The sequence below is a fragment of the Rhinoderma darwinii genome, chromosome 7 (genome assembly GCF_050947455.1).
Source record: "Rhinoderma darwinii isolate aRhiDar2 chromosome 7, aRhiDar2.hap1, whole genome shotgun sequence".
Taxonomy (NCBI): domain Eukaryota; kingdom Metazoa; phylum Chordata; class Amphibia; order Anura; family Rhinodermatidae; genus Rhinoderma; species Rhinoderma darwinii.
In genome coordinates this window covers 145,595,372-145,613,377 of record NC_134693.1, presented here as the reverse complement: position 1 = coordinate 145,613,377, position 18,006 = coordinate 145,595,372, and the positions used below count along the sequence as shown (strand labels likewise).

At 45.9% G+C, this 18,006-nt stretch overlaps 1 protein-coding gene across 1 annotated transcript in view; it reads left to right on the top strand.

Moving 5' to 3' along the window:
* Positions 1-18,006, top strand: part of LOC142657504 (plasma membrane calcium-transporting ATPase 2-like) — a gene marked incomplete at its 5' end in the record, with an annotated part of 74,605 nt that overhangs the window by 27,762 nt on the left and 28,837 nt on the right. Inside the window, 5 exons of the mRNA XM_075832539.1 lie at positions 14,010-14,264; positions 14,347-14,472; positions 16,391-16,516; positions 16,906-16,938; positions 17,560-17,655. Coding sequence (XP_075688654.1) covers positions 14,010-14,264; positions 14,347-14,472; positions 16,391-16,516; positions 16,906-16,938; positions 17,560-17,655 — 636 coding nt within the window. The remainder of the gene's footprint in view (positions 1-14,009; positions 14,265-14,346; positions 14,473-16,390; positions 16,517-16,905; positions 16,939-17,559; positions 17,656-18,006) is intronic.

The window sequence follows — 18,006 nt, the reverse complement described above, 5'->3', positions numbered from 1 at the left end:
ACATGTGATAGTACACTGGGGAGCGTCTGTATTACATGTGATATTACACTGGGGAGCATCTGTATTACATGTGATAGTACACTGGGGAGCGTCTGTATTACATGTGATATTACACTGGGGAGCGTCTGTATTACATGTGATAGTACACTGAGGAGCGTCTGTATTACATGTGATAGTACACTGGGGAGCGTCTGTATTACATGTGATAGTACACTGAGGAGCGTCTGTATTACATGTGATAGTACACTGGGGAGCGTCTGTATTACATGTGATAGTACACTGGGGAGCGTCTGTATTACATGTGATAGTACACTGGGGAGCGTCTGTATTACATGTGATAGTACACTGAGGAGCGTCTGTATTACATGTGATATTACACTGGGGAGCGTCTGTATTACATGTGATAGTACACTGGGGAGCGTCTGTATTACATGTGATAGTACACTGGGGAGCGTCTGTATTACATGTGATATTACACTGAGGAGCGTCTGTATTACATGTGATAGTACACTGGGGAGCGTCTGTATTACATGTGATAGTACACTGGGGAGCGTCTGTATTACATGTGATATTACACTGAGGAGCGTCTGTATTACATGTGATAGTACACTGGGGAGCGTCTGTATTACATGTGATAGTACACTGGGGAGCGTCTGTATTACATGTGATAGTACACTGGAGAGCGTCTGTATTACATGTGATAGTGCACTGGGGAGCGTCTGTATTACATGTGATAGTACACTGGGGAGCGTCTGTATTACATGTGATAGTACACTGGGGAGCGTCTGTATTACATGTGATAGTACACTGGAGAGCGTCTGTATTACATGTGATAGTACACTGGGGAGCGTCTGTATTACATGTGATAGTACACTGGAGAGCGTCTGTATTACATGTGATAGTGCACTGGGGAGCGTCTGTATTACATGTGATAGTACACTGGGGAGCGTCTGTATTACATGTGATAGTACACTGAGGAGCGTCTGTATTACATGTGATAGTACACTGGGGAGCGTCTGTATTACATGTGATAGTACACTGAGGAGCGTCTGTATTACATGTGATAGTACACTGGGGAGCGTCTGTATTACATGTGATAGTACACTGGGGAGCGTCTGTATTACATGTGATAGTACACTGAGGAGCGTCTGTATTACATGTGATAGTACACTGGGGAGCGTCTGTATTACATGTGATATTACACTGGGGAGCGTCTGTATTACATGTGATAGTACACTGGGGAGCGTCTGTATTACATGTGTGATATTACACTGGGGAGCGTCTGTATTACATGTGATATTACACTGGGGAGCGTCTGTATTACATGTGATATTACACTGAGGAGCGTCTGTATTACATGTGATAGTACACTGGGGAGCGTCTGTATTACATGTGATATTACACTGGGGAGCGTCTGTATTACATGTGATAGTACACTGGGGAGCGTCTGTATTACATGTGATAGTACACTGGGGAGCGTCTGTATTACATGTGATAGTACACTGGGGAGCGTCTGTATTACATGTGATAGTACACTGGGGAGCGTCTGTATTACATGTGATAGTACACTGAGGAGCGTCTGTATTACATGTGATAGTACACTGCGGAGCGTCTGTATTACATGTGATAGTACACTGGGGAGCGTCTGTATTACATGTGATATTACACTGAGGAGCGTCTGTATTACATGTGATAGTACACTGGGGAGCGTCTGTATTACATGTGATAGTACACTGGGGAGCGTCTGTATTACATGTGATATTACACTGGGGAGCGTCTGTATTACATGTGATAGTACACTGAGGAGCGTCTGTATTACATGTGATATTACACTGGGGAGCGTCTGTATTACATGTGATAGTACACTGGGGAGCGTCTGTATTACATGTGTGATATTACACTGGGGAGCGTCTGTATTACATGTGATATTACACTGGGGAGCGTCTGTATTACATGTGATAGTACACTGAGGAGCGTCTGTATTACATGTGATATTACACTGGGGAGCGTCTGTATTACATGTGATAGTACACTGCGGAGCGTCTGTATTACATGTGATAGTACACTGGGGAGCGTCTGTATTACATGTGATATTACACTGAGGAGCGTCTGTATTACATGTGATAGTACACTGAGGAGCGTCTGTATTACATGTGATAGTGCACTGAGGAGCGTCTGTATTACATGTGATAGTACACTGAGGAGCGTCTGTATTACATGTGATAGTACACTGGGGAGCGTCTGTATTACATGTGATAGTACACTGGGGAGCGTCTGTATTACATGTGATAGTACACTGGGGAGCGTCTGTATTACATGTGATAGTACACTGGGGAGCGTCTGTATTACATGTGATAGTACACTGGGGAGCGTCTGTATTACATGTGATAGTACACTGGGGAGCGTCTGTATTACATGTGATATTACACTGGGGAGCGTCTGTATTACATGTGATAGTACACTGGGGAGCGTCTGTATTACATGTGATAGTACACTGGGGAGCGTCTGTATTACATGTGATAGTACACTGAGGAGCGTCTGTATTACATGTGATAGTACACTGGGGAGCGTCTGTATTACATGTGATATTACACTGGGGAGCGTCTGTATTACATGTGATAGTACACTGGGGAGCGTCTGTATTACATGTGATAGTACACTGGGGAGCGTCTGTATTACATGTGATAGTACACTGGGGAGCGTCTGTATTACATGTGATAGTACACTGGGGAGCGTCTGTATTACATGTGATAGTACACTGAGGAGCGTCTGTATTACATGTGATATTACACTGGGGAGCGTCTGTATTACATGTGATAGTACACTGAGGAGCGTCTGTATTACATGTGATAGTACACTGGGGAGCGTCTGTATTACATGTGATAATACACTGAGGAGCGTCTGTATTACATGTGATAGTACACTGGGGAGCGTCTGTATTACATGTGATATTACACTGGGGAGCGTCTGTATTACATGTGATAGTACACTGAGGAGCGTCTGTATTACATGTGATAGTACACTGAGGAGCGTCTGTATTACATGTGATAGTACACTGAGGAGCGTCTGTATTACATGTGATAGTACACTGGGGAGCGTCTGTATTACATGTGTGATATTACACTGGGGAGCGTCTGTATTACATGTGATAGTACACTGGGGAGCGTCTGTATTACATGTGTGATATTACACTGAGGAGCGTCTGTATTACATGTGTGATAGTACACTGAGGAGCGTCTGTATTACATGTGATAGTACACTGGGGAGCGTCTGTATTACATGTGATAGTACACTGAGGAGCGTCTGTATTACATGTGATAGTACACTGGGGAGCGTCTGTATTACATGTGATAGTACACTGGGGAGCGTCTGTATTACATGTGATATTACACTGGGGAGCGTCTGTATTACATGTGATATTACACTGGGGAGCGTCTGTATTACATGTGATAGTACACTGGGGAGCGTCTGTATTACATGTGATATTACACTGGGGAGCGTCTGTATTACATGTGATAGTACACTGGGGAGCGTCTGTATTACATGTGTGATATTACACTGGGGAGCGTCTGTATTACATGTGATATTACACTGGGGAGCGTCTGTATTACATGTGATAGTACACTGAGGAGCGTCTGTATTACATGTGATATTACACTGGGGAGCGTCTGTATTACATGTGATAGTACACTGCGGAGCGTCTGTATTACATGTGATAGTACACTGGGGAGCGTCTGTATTACATGTGATATTACACTGAGGAGCGTCTGTATTACATGTGATATTACACTGAGGAGCGTCTGTATTACATGTGATAGTACACTGGGGAGCGTCTGTATTACATGTGATAGTACACTGAGGAGCGTCTGTATTACATGTGATAGTACACTGAGGAGCGTCTGTATTACATGTGATAGTACACTGGGGAGCGTCTGTATTACATGTGATAGTACACTGGGGAGCGTCTGTATTACATGTGATAGTACACTGGGGAGCGTCTGTATTACATGTGATAGTACACTGGGGAGCGTCTGTATTACATGTGATAGTACACTGGGGAGCGTCTGTATTACATGTGATAGTACACTGGGGAGCGTCTGTATTACATGTGATATTACACTGGGGAGCGTCTGTATTACATGTGATAGTACACTGGGGAGCGTCTGTATTACATGTGATAGTACACTGGGGAGCGTCTGTATTACATGTGATATTACACTGGGGAGCGTCTGTATTACATGTGATAGTACACTGAGGAGCGTCTGTATTACATGTGATATTACACTGAGGAGCGTCTGTATTACATGTGATAGTACACTGGGGAGCGTCTGTATTACATGTGATAGTACACTGAGGAGCGTCTGTATTACATGTGATAGTACACTGAGGAGCGTCTGTATTACATGTGATAGTACACTGGGGAGCGTCTGTATTACATGTGATAGTACACTGGGGAGCGTCTGTATTACATGTGATAGTACACTGGGGAGCGTCTGTATTACATGTGATAGTACACTGGGGAGCGTCTGTATTACATGTGATAGTACACTGGGGAGCGTCTGTATTACATGTGATAGTACACTGAGGAGCGTCTGTATTACATGTGATAGTACACTGGGGAGCGTCTGTATTACATGTGATATTACACTGGGGAGCGTCTGTATTACATGTGATAGTACACTGGGGAGCGTCTGTATTACATGTGATAGTACACTGAGGAGCGTCTGTATTACATGTGATAGTACACTGGGGAGCGTCTGTATTACATGTGATAGTACACTGGGGAGCGTCTGTATTACATGTGATAGTACACTGGGGAGCGTCTGTATTACATGTGATAGTACACTGAGGAGCGTCTGTATTACATGTGATATTACACTGGGGAGCGTCTGTATTACATGTGATAGTACACTGAGGAGCGTCTGTATTACATGTGATAGTACACTGGGGAGCGTCTGTATTACATGTGATAGTACACTGGGGAGCGTCTGTATTACATGTGATAATACACTGAGGAGCGTCTGTATTACATGTGATATTACACTGGGGAGCGTCTGTATTACATGTGATAGTACACTGAGGAGCGTCTGTATTACATGTGATAGTACACTGAGGAGCGTCTGTATTACATGTGATAGTACACTGAGGAGCGTCTGTATTACATGTGATAGTACACTGGGGAGCGTCTGTATTACATGTGATATTACACTGGGGAGCGTCTGTATTACATGTGATAGTACACTGGGGAGCGTCTGTATTACATGTGTGATATTACACTGAGGAGCGTCTGTATTACATGTGTGATAGTACACTGAGGAGCGTCTGTATTACATGTGATAGTACACTGGGGAGCGTCTGTATTACATGTGATAGTACACTGAGGAGCGTCTGTATTACATGTGATAGTACACTGGGGAGCGTCTGTATTACATGTGATAGTACACTGGGGAGCGTCTGTATTACATGTGATATTACACTGGGGAGCGTCTGTATTACATGTGATATTACACTGGGGAGCGTCTGTATTACATGTGATAGTACACTGAGGAGCGTCTGTATTACATGTGATAGTACACTGGGGAGCGTCTGTATTACATGTGATAGTACACTGGGGAGCGTCTGTATTACATGTGATAGTACACTGGGGAGCGCCTGTATTACATGTGATATTACACTGGGGAGCGTCTGTATTACATGTGATAGTACACTGAGGAGCGTCTGTATTACATGTGATAGTACACTGGGGAGCGTCTGTATTACATGTGATATTACACTGGGGAGCGTCTGTATTACATGTGATAGTACACTGAGGAGCGTCTGTATTACATGTGATAGTACACTGGGGAGCGTCTGTATTACATGTGATAGTACACTGGGGAGCGTCTGTATTACATGTGATAGTGCACTGGGGAGCGTCTGTATTACATGTGATAGCGCACTGGGGAGCGTCTGTATTACATGTGATATTACACTGGGGAGCGTCTGTATTACATGTGATAGTACACTGGGGAGCGTCTGTATTACATGTGATAGTACACTGGGGAGCGTCTGTATTACATGTGATAGTACACCGGGGAGCGTCTGTATTACATGTGATAGTACACTGGGGAGCGTCTGTATTACATGTGATAGTACACCGGGGAGCGTCTGTATTACATGTGATAGTACACTGGGGAGCGTCTGTATTACATGTGATAGTACACTGGGGAGCGTCTGTATTACATGTGATAGTACACTGGGGAGCGTCTGTATTACATGTGATAGTACACTGGGGAGCGTCTGTATTACATGTGATAGTACACTGGGGAGCGTCTGTATTACATGTGATAGTACACTGGGGAGCGCCTGTATTACATGTGATAGTACACTGGGGAGCGTCTGTATTACATGTGATAGTACACTGGGGAGCGCCTGTATTACATGTGATAGTACACTGGGGAGCGCCTGTATTACATGTGATAGTACACTGGGGAGCGTCTGTATTACATGTGATAGTACACTGGGGAGCGCCTGTATTACATGTGATAGTACACTGGGGAGCGTCTGTATTACATGTGATAGTACACTGGGGAGCGCCTGTATTACATGTGATAGTACACTGGGGAGCGCCTGTATTACATGTGATAGTACACTGGGGAGCGTCTGTATTACATGTGATATTACACTGGGGAGCGTCTGTATTACATGTGATAGTACACTGGGGAGCGTCTGTATTACATGTGATAGTACACTGAGGAGCGTCTGTATTACATGTGATAGTACACTGAGGAGCGTCTGTATTACATGTGATAGTACACTGGGGAGCGTCTGTATTACATGTCATAGTACACTGAGGAGCGTCTGTATTACATGTGATAGCGCACTGGGGAGCGTCTGTATTACATGTGATATTACACTGAGGAGCGTCTGTATTACATGTGATAGTACACTGAGGAGCGTCTGTATTACATGTGATAGTACACTGAGGAGCGTCTGTATTACATGTGATAGTACACTGGGGAGCGTCTGTATTACATGTGATATTACACTGAGGAGCGTCTGTATTACATGTGATACTACACTGGGGAGCGTCTGTATTACATGTGATAGTACACTGGGGAGCGTCTGTATTACATGTGATAGTACACTGGGGAGCGTCTGTATTACATGTGATATTACACTGGGGAGCGTCTGTATTACATGTGATAGTACACTGGGGAGCGTCTGTATTACATGTGATAGTACACTGGGGAGCGTCTGTATTACATGTGATAGTACACTGGGGAGCGTCTGTATTACATGTGATAGTACACTGGGGAGCGTCTGTATTACATGTGATAGTACACTGGGGAGCGTCTGTATTACATGTGATAGTGCACTGAGGAGCGTCTGTATTACATGTGATATTACACCGGGGAGCGTCTGTATTACATGTGATAGTACACCGGGGAGCGTCTGTATTACATGTGATAGTACACTGGGGAGCGTCTGTATTACATGTGATAGTACACTGGGGAGCGTCTGTATTACATGTGATATTACACTGGGGAGCGTCTGTATTACATGTGATATTACACTGAGAGCGTCTGTATAACATGTGATAGTACACTGAGGAGCGTCTGTATTACATGTGATATTACACTGGGGAGCGTCTGTATTACATGTGATATTACACTGAGAGCGTCTGTATTACATGTGATATTACACTGAGGAGCGTCTGTATTACATGTGTGATAGTACACTGGGGAGCGTCTGTATTACATGTGATAGTACACTGGGGAGCGTCTGTATTACATGTGATAGTACACTGGGGAGCGTCTGTATTACATGTGATAGTACACTGGGGAGCGTCTGTATTACATGTGATAGTACACTGGGGAGCGTCTGTATTACATGTGATATTACACTGGGGAGCGTCTGTATTACATGTGATAGTACACTGGGGAGCGTCTGTATTACATGTGATAGTACACTGGGGAGCGTCTGTATTACATGTGATATTACACTGGGGAGCGCCTGTATTACATGTGATAGTACACTGGGGAGCGTCTGTATTACATGTGATATTACACTGAGGAGCGTCTGTATTACATGTGATAGTACACTGAGGAGCGTCTGTATTACATGTGATAGTGCACTGGGGAGCGTCTGTATTACATGTGATAGTACACTGGGGAGCGTCTGTATTACATGTGATAGTACACTGGGGAGCGTCTGTATTACATGTGATAGTACACTGGGAAGCGTCTGTATTACATGTGATATTACACTGGGGAGCGTCTGTATTACATGTGATAGTACACTGGGGAGCGTCTGTATTACATGTGATATTACACTGGGGAGCGTCTGTATTACATGTGATAGTACACTGGGGAGCGTCTGTATTACATGTGATAGTACACTGGGGAGCGTCTGTATTACATGTGATAGTACACTGGGGAGCGTCTGTATTACATGTGATAGTACACTGGGGAGCGTCTGTATTACATGTGATATTACACTGGGGAGCGTCTGTATTACATGTGATAGTACACTGGGGAGCGTCTGTATTACATGTGATAGTGCACTGGGGAGCGTCTGTATTACATGTGATAGTACACTGGGGAGCGTCTGTATTATATGTGATATTACACTGAGGAGCGTCTGTATTACATGTGATAGTACACTGGGGAGCGTCTGTATTACATGTGATAGTACACTGGGGAGCGTCTGTAGTACATGTGATAGTACACTGGGGAGCGTCTGTATTACATGTGATAGTACACTGGGGAGCGTCTGTATTACATGTGATAGTACACTGGGGAGCGTCTGTATTACATGTGATAGTACACTGGGGAGCGTCTGTATTACATGTGATAGTACACTGGGGAGCGTCTGTATTAGATGTGATAGTACACTGGGGAGCGTCTGTATTACATGTGATAGTACACTGGGGAGCGTCTGTATTACATGTGATAGTACACTGGGGAGCGTCTGTATTACATGTGATAGTACACTGGGGAGCGTCTGTATTACATGTGATATTACACTGGGGAGCGTCTGTATTACATGTGATAGTACACTGGGGAGCGTCTGTATTACATGTGATATTACACTGGGGAGCGTCTGTATTACATGTGATAGTACACTGGGGAGCGTCTGTATTACATGTGATAGCGCACTGAGGAGCGTCTGTATTACATGTGTGATATTACACTGGGGAGCGTCTGTATTACATGTGATATTACACTGGGGAGCGTCTGTATTACATGTGATATTACACTGGGGAGCGTCTGTATTACATGTGATAGTACACTGGGGAGTGTCTGTATTACATGTGATAGTACACTGAGGAGCGTCTGTATTACATGTGATATTACACTGGGGAGCGTCTGTATTACATGTGATATTACACTGGGGAGCGTCTGTAGTACATGTGATATTACACTGGGGAGCGTCTGTAGTACATGTGATATTACACTGGGGAGCGTCTGTATTACATGTGATAGTACACTGAGGAGCGTCTGTATTACATGTGATATTACACTGGGGAGCGTCTGTATTACATGTGATAGTACACTGGGGAGCGTCTGTATTACATGTGATAGTACACTGGGGAGCGTCTGTATTACATGTGATAGTACACTGGGGAGCGTCTGTATTACATGTGATAGTACACTGGGGAGCGTCTGTATTACATGTGATAGTACACTGGGGAGCGTCTGTATTACATGTGATAGCGCACTGGGGAGCGTCTGTATTACATGTGATATTACACTGGGGAGCGTCTGTATTACATGTGATATTACACTGGGGAGCGTCTGTATTACATGTGTGATATTACACTGGGGAGCGTCTGTATTACATGTGATAGTACACTGGGGAGCGTCTGTATTACATGTGATAGTACACTGGGGAGCGTCTGTATTACATGTGATAGTACACTGGGGAGCGTCTGTATTAGATGTGATATTACACTGGGGAGCGTCTGTATTACATGTGATAGTACACTGAGGAGCGTCTGTATTACATGTGATAGTACACTGGGGAGCGTCTGTATTACATGTGTGATATTACACTGGGGAGCGTCTGTATTACATGTGATAGTGCACTGGGGAGCGTCTGTAGTACATGTGATAGTACACTGGGGAGCGTCTGTATTACATGTGATAGTACACTGGGGAGCGTCTGTAGTACATGTGATAGTACACTGGGGAGCGTCTGTATTACATGTGATAGTACACTGGGGAGCGTCTGTATTACATGTGATAGTACACTGGGGAGCGTCTGTATTACATGTGATAGTACACTGGGGAGCGTCTGTATTACATGTGATAGCGCACTGGGGAGCGTCTGTATTACATGTGATAGCACACTGGGGAGCGTCTGTATTACATGTGATAGTACACTGGGGAGCGTCTGTATTACATGTGATAGTACACTGGGGAGCGTCTGTATTACATGTGATAGTACACTGGGGAGCGTCTGTATTACATGTGATAGTACACTGGGGAGCGTCTGTATTACATGTGATATTACACTGGGGAGCGTCTGTATTACATGTGATATTACACTGGGGAGCGTCTGTATTACATGTGATAGTACACTGGGGAGCGTCTGTATTACATGTGATAGTACACTGGGGAGCGTCTGTATTACATGTGATATTACACTGGGGAGCGTCTGTATTACATGTGATAGTACACTGAGGAGCGTCTGTATTACATGTGATATTACACTGGGGAGCGTCTGTATTACATGTGATAGCGCACTGAGGAGCGCCTGTATTACATGTGATAGTACACTGGGGAGCGTCTGTATTACATGTGATAGTACACTGGGGAGCGTCTGTATTACATGTGATAGTACACTGGGGAGCGTCTGTATTACATGTGATAGTACACCGGGGAGCGTCTGTATTACATGTGATATTACACTGGGGAGCGTCTGTATTACATGTGATATTACACTGGGGAGCGTCTGTATTACATGTGATAGTACACTGAGGAGCGTCTGTATTACATGTGATATTACACTGGGGAGCGTCTGTATTACATGTGATAGTACACTGAGGAGCGTCTGTATTACATGTGATATTACACTGGGGAGCGTCTGTATTACATGTGATATTACACTGGGGAGCGTCTGTATTACATGTGATAGTACACTGAGGAGCGTCTGTATTACATGTGATAGTACACTGGGGAGCGTCTGTATTACATGTGATATTACACTGGGGAGCGTCTGTATTACATGTGATAGTACACTGAGGAGCGTCTGTATTACATGTGATAGTACACTGAGGAGCGTCTGTATTACATGTGATAGTACACTGGGGAGCGTCTGTATTACATGTGATATTACACTGGGGAGCGTCTGTATTACATGTGATAGTACACTGGGGAGCGTCTGTATTACATGTGATAGTACACTGGGGAGCGTCTGTATTACATGTGATAGTACACCGGGGAGCGTCTGTATTACATGTGATATTACACTGGGGAGCGTCTGTATTACATGTGATAGTACACTGGGGAGCGTCTGTATTACATGTGATAGTACACTGAGGAGCGTCTGTATTACATGTGATATTACACTGGGGAGCGTCTGTATTACATGTGATAGTACACTGAGGAGCGTCTGTATTACATGTGATATTACACTGGGGAGCGTCTGTATTACATGTGATATTACACTGGGGAGCGTCTGTATTACATGTGATAGTACACTGAGGAGCGTCTGTATTACATGTGATAGTACACTGGGGAGCGTCTGTATTACATGTGATATTACACTGGGGAGCGTCTGTATTACATGTGATAGTACACTGGGGAGCGTCTGTATTACATGTGATAGTACACTGGGGAGCGTCTGTATTACATGTGATAGTACACCGGGGAGCGTCTGTATTACATGTGATAGTACACTGGGGGGCGTCTGTATTACATGTGATAGTACACTGAGGAGCGTCTGTATTACATGTGATAGTACACTGGGGAGCGTCTGTATTACATGTGATAGTACACTGGGGAGCGTCTGTATTACATGTGATATTACACTGGGGAGCGTCTGTATTACATGTGATAGTACACTGGGGAGCGTCTGTATTACATGTGATATTACACTGGGGAGCGTCTGTATTACATGTGTGATATTACACTGGGGAGCGTCTGAATTACATGTGATAGTACACTGGGGAGCGTCTGTATTACATGTGATATTACACTGGGGAGCGTCTGTATTACATGTGATAGTACACTGGGGAGCGTCTGTATTACATGTGATAGTACACTGGGGAGCGTCTGTATTACATGTGATATTACACTGAGGAGCGTCTGTATTACATGTGATAGTACACTAGGGAGCGTCTGTATTACATGTGATATTACACTGGGGAGCGTCTGTATTACATGTGATAGTACACTGGGGGGCGTCTGTATTACATGTGTGATAGTACACTGGGGAGCTATAACACTACATTACTATAACACTACATTACTATAACACTACATTACAATAATACTACATTACTATAACAATAATACATTACTATAATAACTCGGCCGGAGCAGAGCCGCTTCTAGTACTAAGACTCCAGCTCTGCTCCTGACATCACTGTCCATATATGGACAGTGATGTCAGGAGCTTCCCCAGAGCAGGAGTCCCGGAGCAGAGCGCTAGTGAAAGCTCTGCTCTGGGACTCCGGCACTGGGGAAGCTCCTGACATCACTCTCCATACATGGACAGTGATGTCAGGAGCAGAGCTGGAGTCTTAGTACTACTAGCGGCTCTGCTCTGGGACTTCGGCTCTGGGGAAGCTCCTGACATCACTGTCCATATATGGACAGTGACCTCAGGGGCTTCGTCATTCGCCGGCGCACTTCTCCTTCGGCCTGCTCTCTCCTCTCCCGCGTGTTTGAGACCCCTGCTCTAGACCTTAATTTACGCATTAGACGTCTATGAGGGATGGGGGCAAATGTCTTTACTAAGTCCAAAAACTCTATATCCACGGCGACTCCTCTGTCCAGACTTTTCCTCACCTCTTCATATAAACACATATTAAGCGCATTTTAAAATACAGGCGTATTTTACGCGTTCTGTGTGCGCTTTTGGCACGTTTTTTTTAGCGTAATTAGGACTCCCATTGACAATGGTATGAGGCGCGTTTATGGTGCATTTTATGCGCCAAAGAATTGCCCGGACGCTCCTTTTTTTATGTTTTTTTTCAATACACTTGTGTAAAAAAAACGTGTCATATGCACTAACAATGCGCTTTCCCATTGATGTCAACGGGAAGCTTAAATCATGTGCTTTTGATGCATTTTTCGGCGTGCAAAGCACGCCAAAAAACATGTCACATACACGCCATGTGAACAGGTCCTTAGAGTATATTCACACAGCAATTTTTAATGCTAATTTTGACCTATCTAGGCAAGGAATCCACCCTGAAAATTCCCATTAAAATTGATAGGGAGCAAAAAAAAAAAAAGCTGAATATATTTGGGGATTTTTTTGTGCACTGAAATGTGCTGATTTTACTGTTAAAAAAACCTTGAAACTGCTAAATAAGGGTCAAAATCCATGTGTATTTTGAAATGGGCATCCAAAATGAGTGTAATAAAAGTGCTGATGTCTAATGTGTCCGGGAAGAGCTGGTGCCGTGTGAGAAAAGTCCGCCAGGGTGTCCAAGGGTCAAGTATCCAGAATAGTGCAGGGAGATAGTGCGCCTCATTAATGACTTCACCCGGCTGCTATTTCATTATAACATTGGCGCTGAGATGGTACTCGAGCTGACAGAGATGATGAGGTCTCTTACACCTGCCTGGTGGGGACACGTTACTCCCATGTGTGAGCCACTCAATCACGGTACTGCATGGAAAGACTGGCGTCATGGGTGGAGGCGCTGTGGTGCCAGCAGCCGGAATGTTCCATCATGGCAGTGTGTGACCAGGCCGCATAGTAGATGTGTGACCCCACAGAACGTTCGCTGCCAGTAATGAGCCTGTCCTCAGGTGGAGCAGATGATCAGCTGCTTCTTGTGTTTCCTGCAGGTTGTGGTGGAGCAGCTGGGGCAGAAGATGAGGGTGAGGCGGAAGCAGGTTGGATTGAAGGAGCCGCCATTCTTCTTTCTGTTGTCTGTGTTGTGTTTGTCACTGCGTTCAATGACTGGAGTAAAGAGAAGCAGTTCCGAGGTCTTCAGAGCCGTATTGAGCAGGAGCAGAAGTTCACAGTGGTGCGGGGGGGTCAGGTCATTCAGATCCCAGTGGCTGAACTTGTGGTGGGGGACATCGCACAGGTGAAATACGGTAGGTGTTATGGCTGTTGTTACCGCTCAGTTGATGAACCGGTCCATCTACCACCATTCATGATCCTTCCTCTCTCCACCAGGGGATCTGCTGCCGGCAGACGGCATGTTTATTCAGGGAAATGATCTGAAAATTGATGAGAGTTCTCTGACCGGAGAGTCCGACCAGGTCCGCAAATCTGTTGAAAAAGATCCAATGCTGCTGTCAGGTAATGTATCGCCATCCAACACTAGAGGGTAACCAAGGTGACGGTGCTCATACTGTGGAATGGGGTCTTCCCCTACTACATGGAGACCCTCACTGTATATGATCTTACCACACAGACCCCTCCACTGTTATACATGCCGTCAGTCAGTAGAGGCCGAGCGGGTAAGACCAGAGCTGCCGGGCTCTACATGTCTCGTGATCTCAGGCACCAATACTAATATCAATGTCTCATTGTGGTACTGGTGGCTGTGATGGTGGGAGATGTAGTGGCAGTGGGGTGATGTAGCAGTGATGTGTAAGTGGGGGATGTAGTGCTAGTGGGGGATGTAGCACTGGTGGGGATGTAGTGGCAGTGGGGTGATGTAGCAGTGATGTGTAAGTGGGGGATGTAGTGCTAGTGGGGGATGTAGCAGTGGTGGGGATGTAGTGCTAGTGAGGGATGTAGCACTGGTGGGGATGTAGTGGTAGAGGGGGATGTAGCAGTGGTGAGGATGTAGTGCTAGTGGGGGATGTTTCACTGGTGGGGATGTAGTGGTAGAGGGGGATGTAGCAGTGTTGTATAAGTGGGGGATGTAGTGCTAGTGGGGGATGTAGCAGTGGTGGGGATGTAGTGCTAGTGGGGGATGTAGCACTGGTGGGGATGTAGTGGTAGAGGGGGATGTAGCAGTGATGTGTAAGTGGGGGATGTAGTGCTAGTGGGGGATGTAGCAGTGGTGGGGATGTAGTGCTAGTGAGGGATGTAGTGCTAGTGGGGGATGTTGCAGTGTAGTATAAGTGGGGGATGTAGTGCTAGTGGGGGATGTAGCAGTGGTGGGGATGTAGTGCTAGTGGAGGATGTTTCACTGGTGGGGATGTAGTGGTAGAGGGGGATGTAGCAGTGTTGTATAAGTGGGGGATGTAGTGCTAGTGGGGGATGTAGCAGTGGTGGGGATGTAGTGCTAGTGGGGGATGTTTCACTGGTGGGGATGTAGTGGTAGAGGGGGATGTAGCAGTGTTGTATAAGTGGGGGATGTAGTGGTAGTGGGGGATGTAGCAGTGGTGAGGATGTAGTGCTAGTGGGGGATGTTTCACTGGTGGGGATGTAGTGGTAGAGGGGGATGTAGCAGTGTTGTATAAGTGGGGGATGTAGTGGTAGTGGGGGATGTAGCAGTGGTGAGGATGTAGTGCTAGTGGGGGATGTTTCACTGGTGGGGATGTAGTGGTAGAGGGGGATGTAGCAGTGTTGTATAAGTGGGGGATGTAGTGGTAGTGGGGGATGTAGCAGTGGTGAGGATGTAGTGCTAGTGGGGGATGTTTCACTGGTGGGGATGTAGTGGTAGAGGGGGATGTAGCAGTGTTGTATAAGTGGGGGATGTAGTGGTAGTGGGGGATGTAGCAGTGGTGGGGATGTAGTGCTAGTGGGGGATGTTTCACTGGTGGGGATGTAGTGGTAGAGGGGGATGTAGCAGTGTTGTATAAGTGGGGGATGTAGTGCTAGTGGGGGATGTAGCAGTGGTGAGGATGTAGTGCTAGTGGGGGATGTTTCACTGGTGGGGATGTAGTGGTAGAGGGGGATGTAGCAGTGTTGTATAAGTGGGGGATGTAGTGGTAGTGGGGGATGTAGCAGTGGTGAGGATGTAGTGCTAGTGGGGGATGTTTCACTGGTGGGGATGTAGTGGTGGTGGGGGATGTAGCAGTGGTGGGTAAGTGGGGGATGTAGAGGTGGGGCCTCAGGAGGTGTGCGGTTTAGAGGAGATGTAACCTGGTCCTCTCTCTATAAGACAATGGCTCCTACATTTTCCATGCGGATACGCCTTGCGGGAGAATGTTCCGGATATGTTGGCGTGCAGGATTTCGGGGAGGTCGGCACGTTTGTAGTTTGGTTGGATTTGTCGTCTTGAGCTTGTGTAGGCTCCTGTCTTACGGCTGATCCTCTACAGGCACCCATGTGATGGAGGGCTCCGGGAGAATGCTCGTCACCGCTGTTGGTGTCAACTCTCAGACTGGAATCATATTCACCTTGTTAGGGGCAAGTGAATCAGAGGATCAGAAGAAAGACAAGAAAGGTGAGTGCCCCTCCGTCCCGCTCCACTAAGTGTTCATCGTCCTTCACGTCTCCGCGGTCACAGAAACCACCACCTTCCACGTGTCTCATCCATGCTCTGATGTAGCTGAAGGACACGAGTATGGCGAGGCAGTGGGCTTAGTCCTTGTTCACACAGTGCAGATTTGCTGCAGCTTTTCCATTTATCGTTTAACCCAAAATCAGGAACGGAACCTGAACAGAAGAAATATATAAAGGAAGATCTTATAAGACGTCTCCCCTGGATCCAATTCTGGTTTTGGCTTAAAAAATGCATCCAAGATCTGCAGCAAATCTGCACTGTGTGAACACGGCCTCATTTGTTCATGTTTAACATCTTATTTCTATTTTGTTTTCATCGTCATCACACAGGTGTGAAAAAGGAGGATGGAGCCAATCTACCAGGTAGTGTAAGACGTGTAGCTGTAGACTGAACCACCAGGGGGCACACACTATCCATACTGTCAGCATGCAGGCACACACACCATCTGGGACACAAGTCAGTAACCTGGCCCCGTATGAGGCCCGCAGCTCCCTGCCAGTCAGTGTTTCCACAGAGTCTCCTCCCCGATGAGAAGTGAATGACCCCCAATCTCTTTATATCTCTGTTGAACCACGGCCGGCATTATGACAGCACGTCAAGACTGCGGCCGCTTCAAAAGAGATTTGTGGGAAACCGCCCCCCCCCCCTTGTCTTTTTGATTGAATAGAAGTGATATTTAGATGTGGCATGTGGGGGTCACATGACCGATGCAGCCCCCGACTCATTGTAGAATCTCTGAAGGGTTACCGTAGGGCCATAAGAAAGCGTTAGGGCCACGTCCCGGGAGATGGATCATTGACATCAGTGCAGGAACTCATATAACAATACCGGGGGAGGGAAGTTGGCATCCTTGCTGGCAGGCTGGAGCCCTGTATCCGCCGGGTCACACGGCATATCAGACCATTCTCTCACCCTGTGTCTTCATTTATATTTTTACTCATTTCGTTATTTTCATTCTCTTTGTTTCTTTAAATTTATCACAGTCGGCTCCACTCATCCACCCTGTCACCTTCCTCCAGCTTCAGATGGTGCCGCAGGGGCAAACGCCACTGATAATGCCAATGCCAACTTAGTGAATGGTATGTCAACCCACAACATTTCCCATGATGCCTTGCTCTCATATGTGTAGAAAGCCATTGTCGTTCCATACATATTATACAGGCTAATGCTAAAGTTTGGGAGTGAGGAGATGGTGGTGGGCTCCTCGGGGTCCCGGCTCTCTGTATACACTTATTCACATTAACTTGGGATGAGAATCAGAAGCGTTTGCTCTTTCTGGGCGCTGCCGTCTCCTCTGGACTCAGTCAGGGTGTAGCGGCTGCTTATCGCACCTACCCTATTGGATATAAAATGTATATTGACAATCACCTGCAGTGGTGTGGGGTCTGTAGCCTCACACCCTCCATGTGACACTTCAGAGTTCAAGGTAA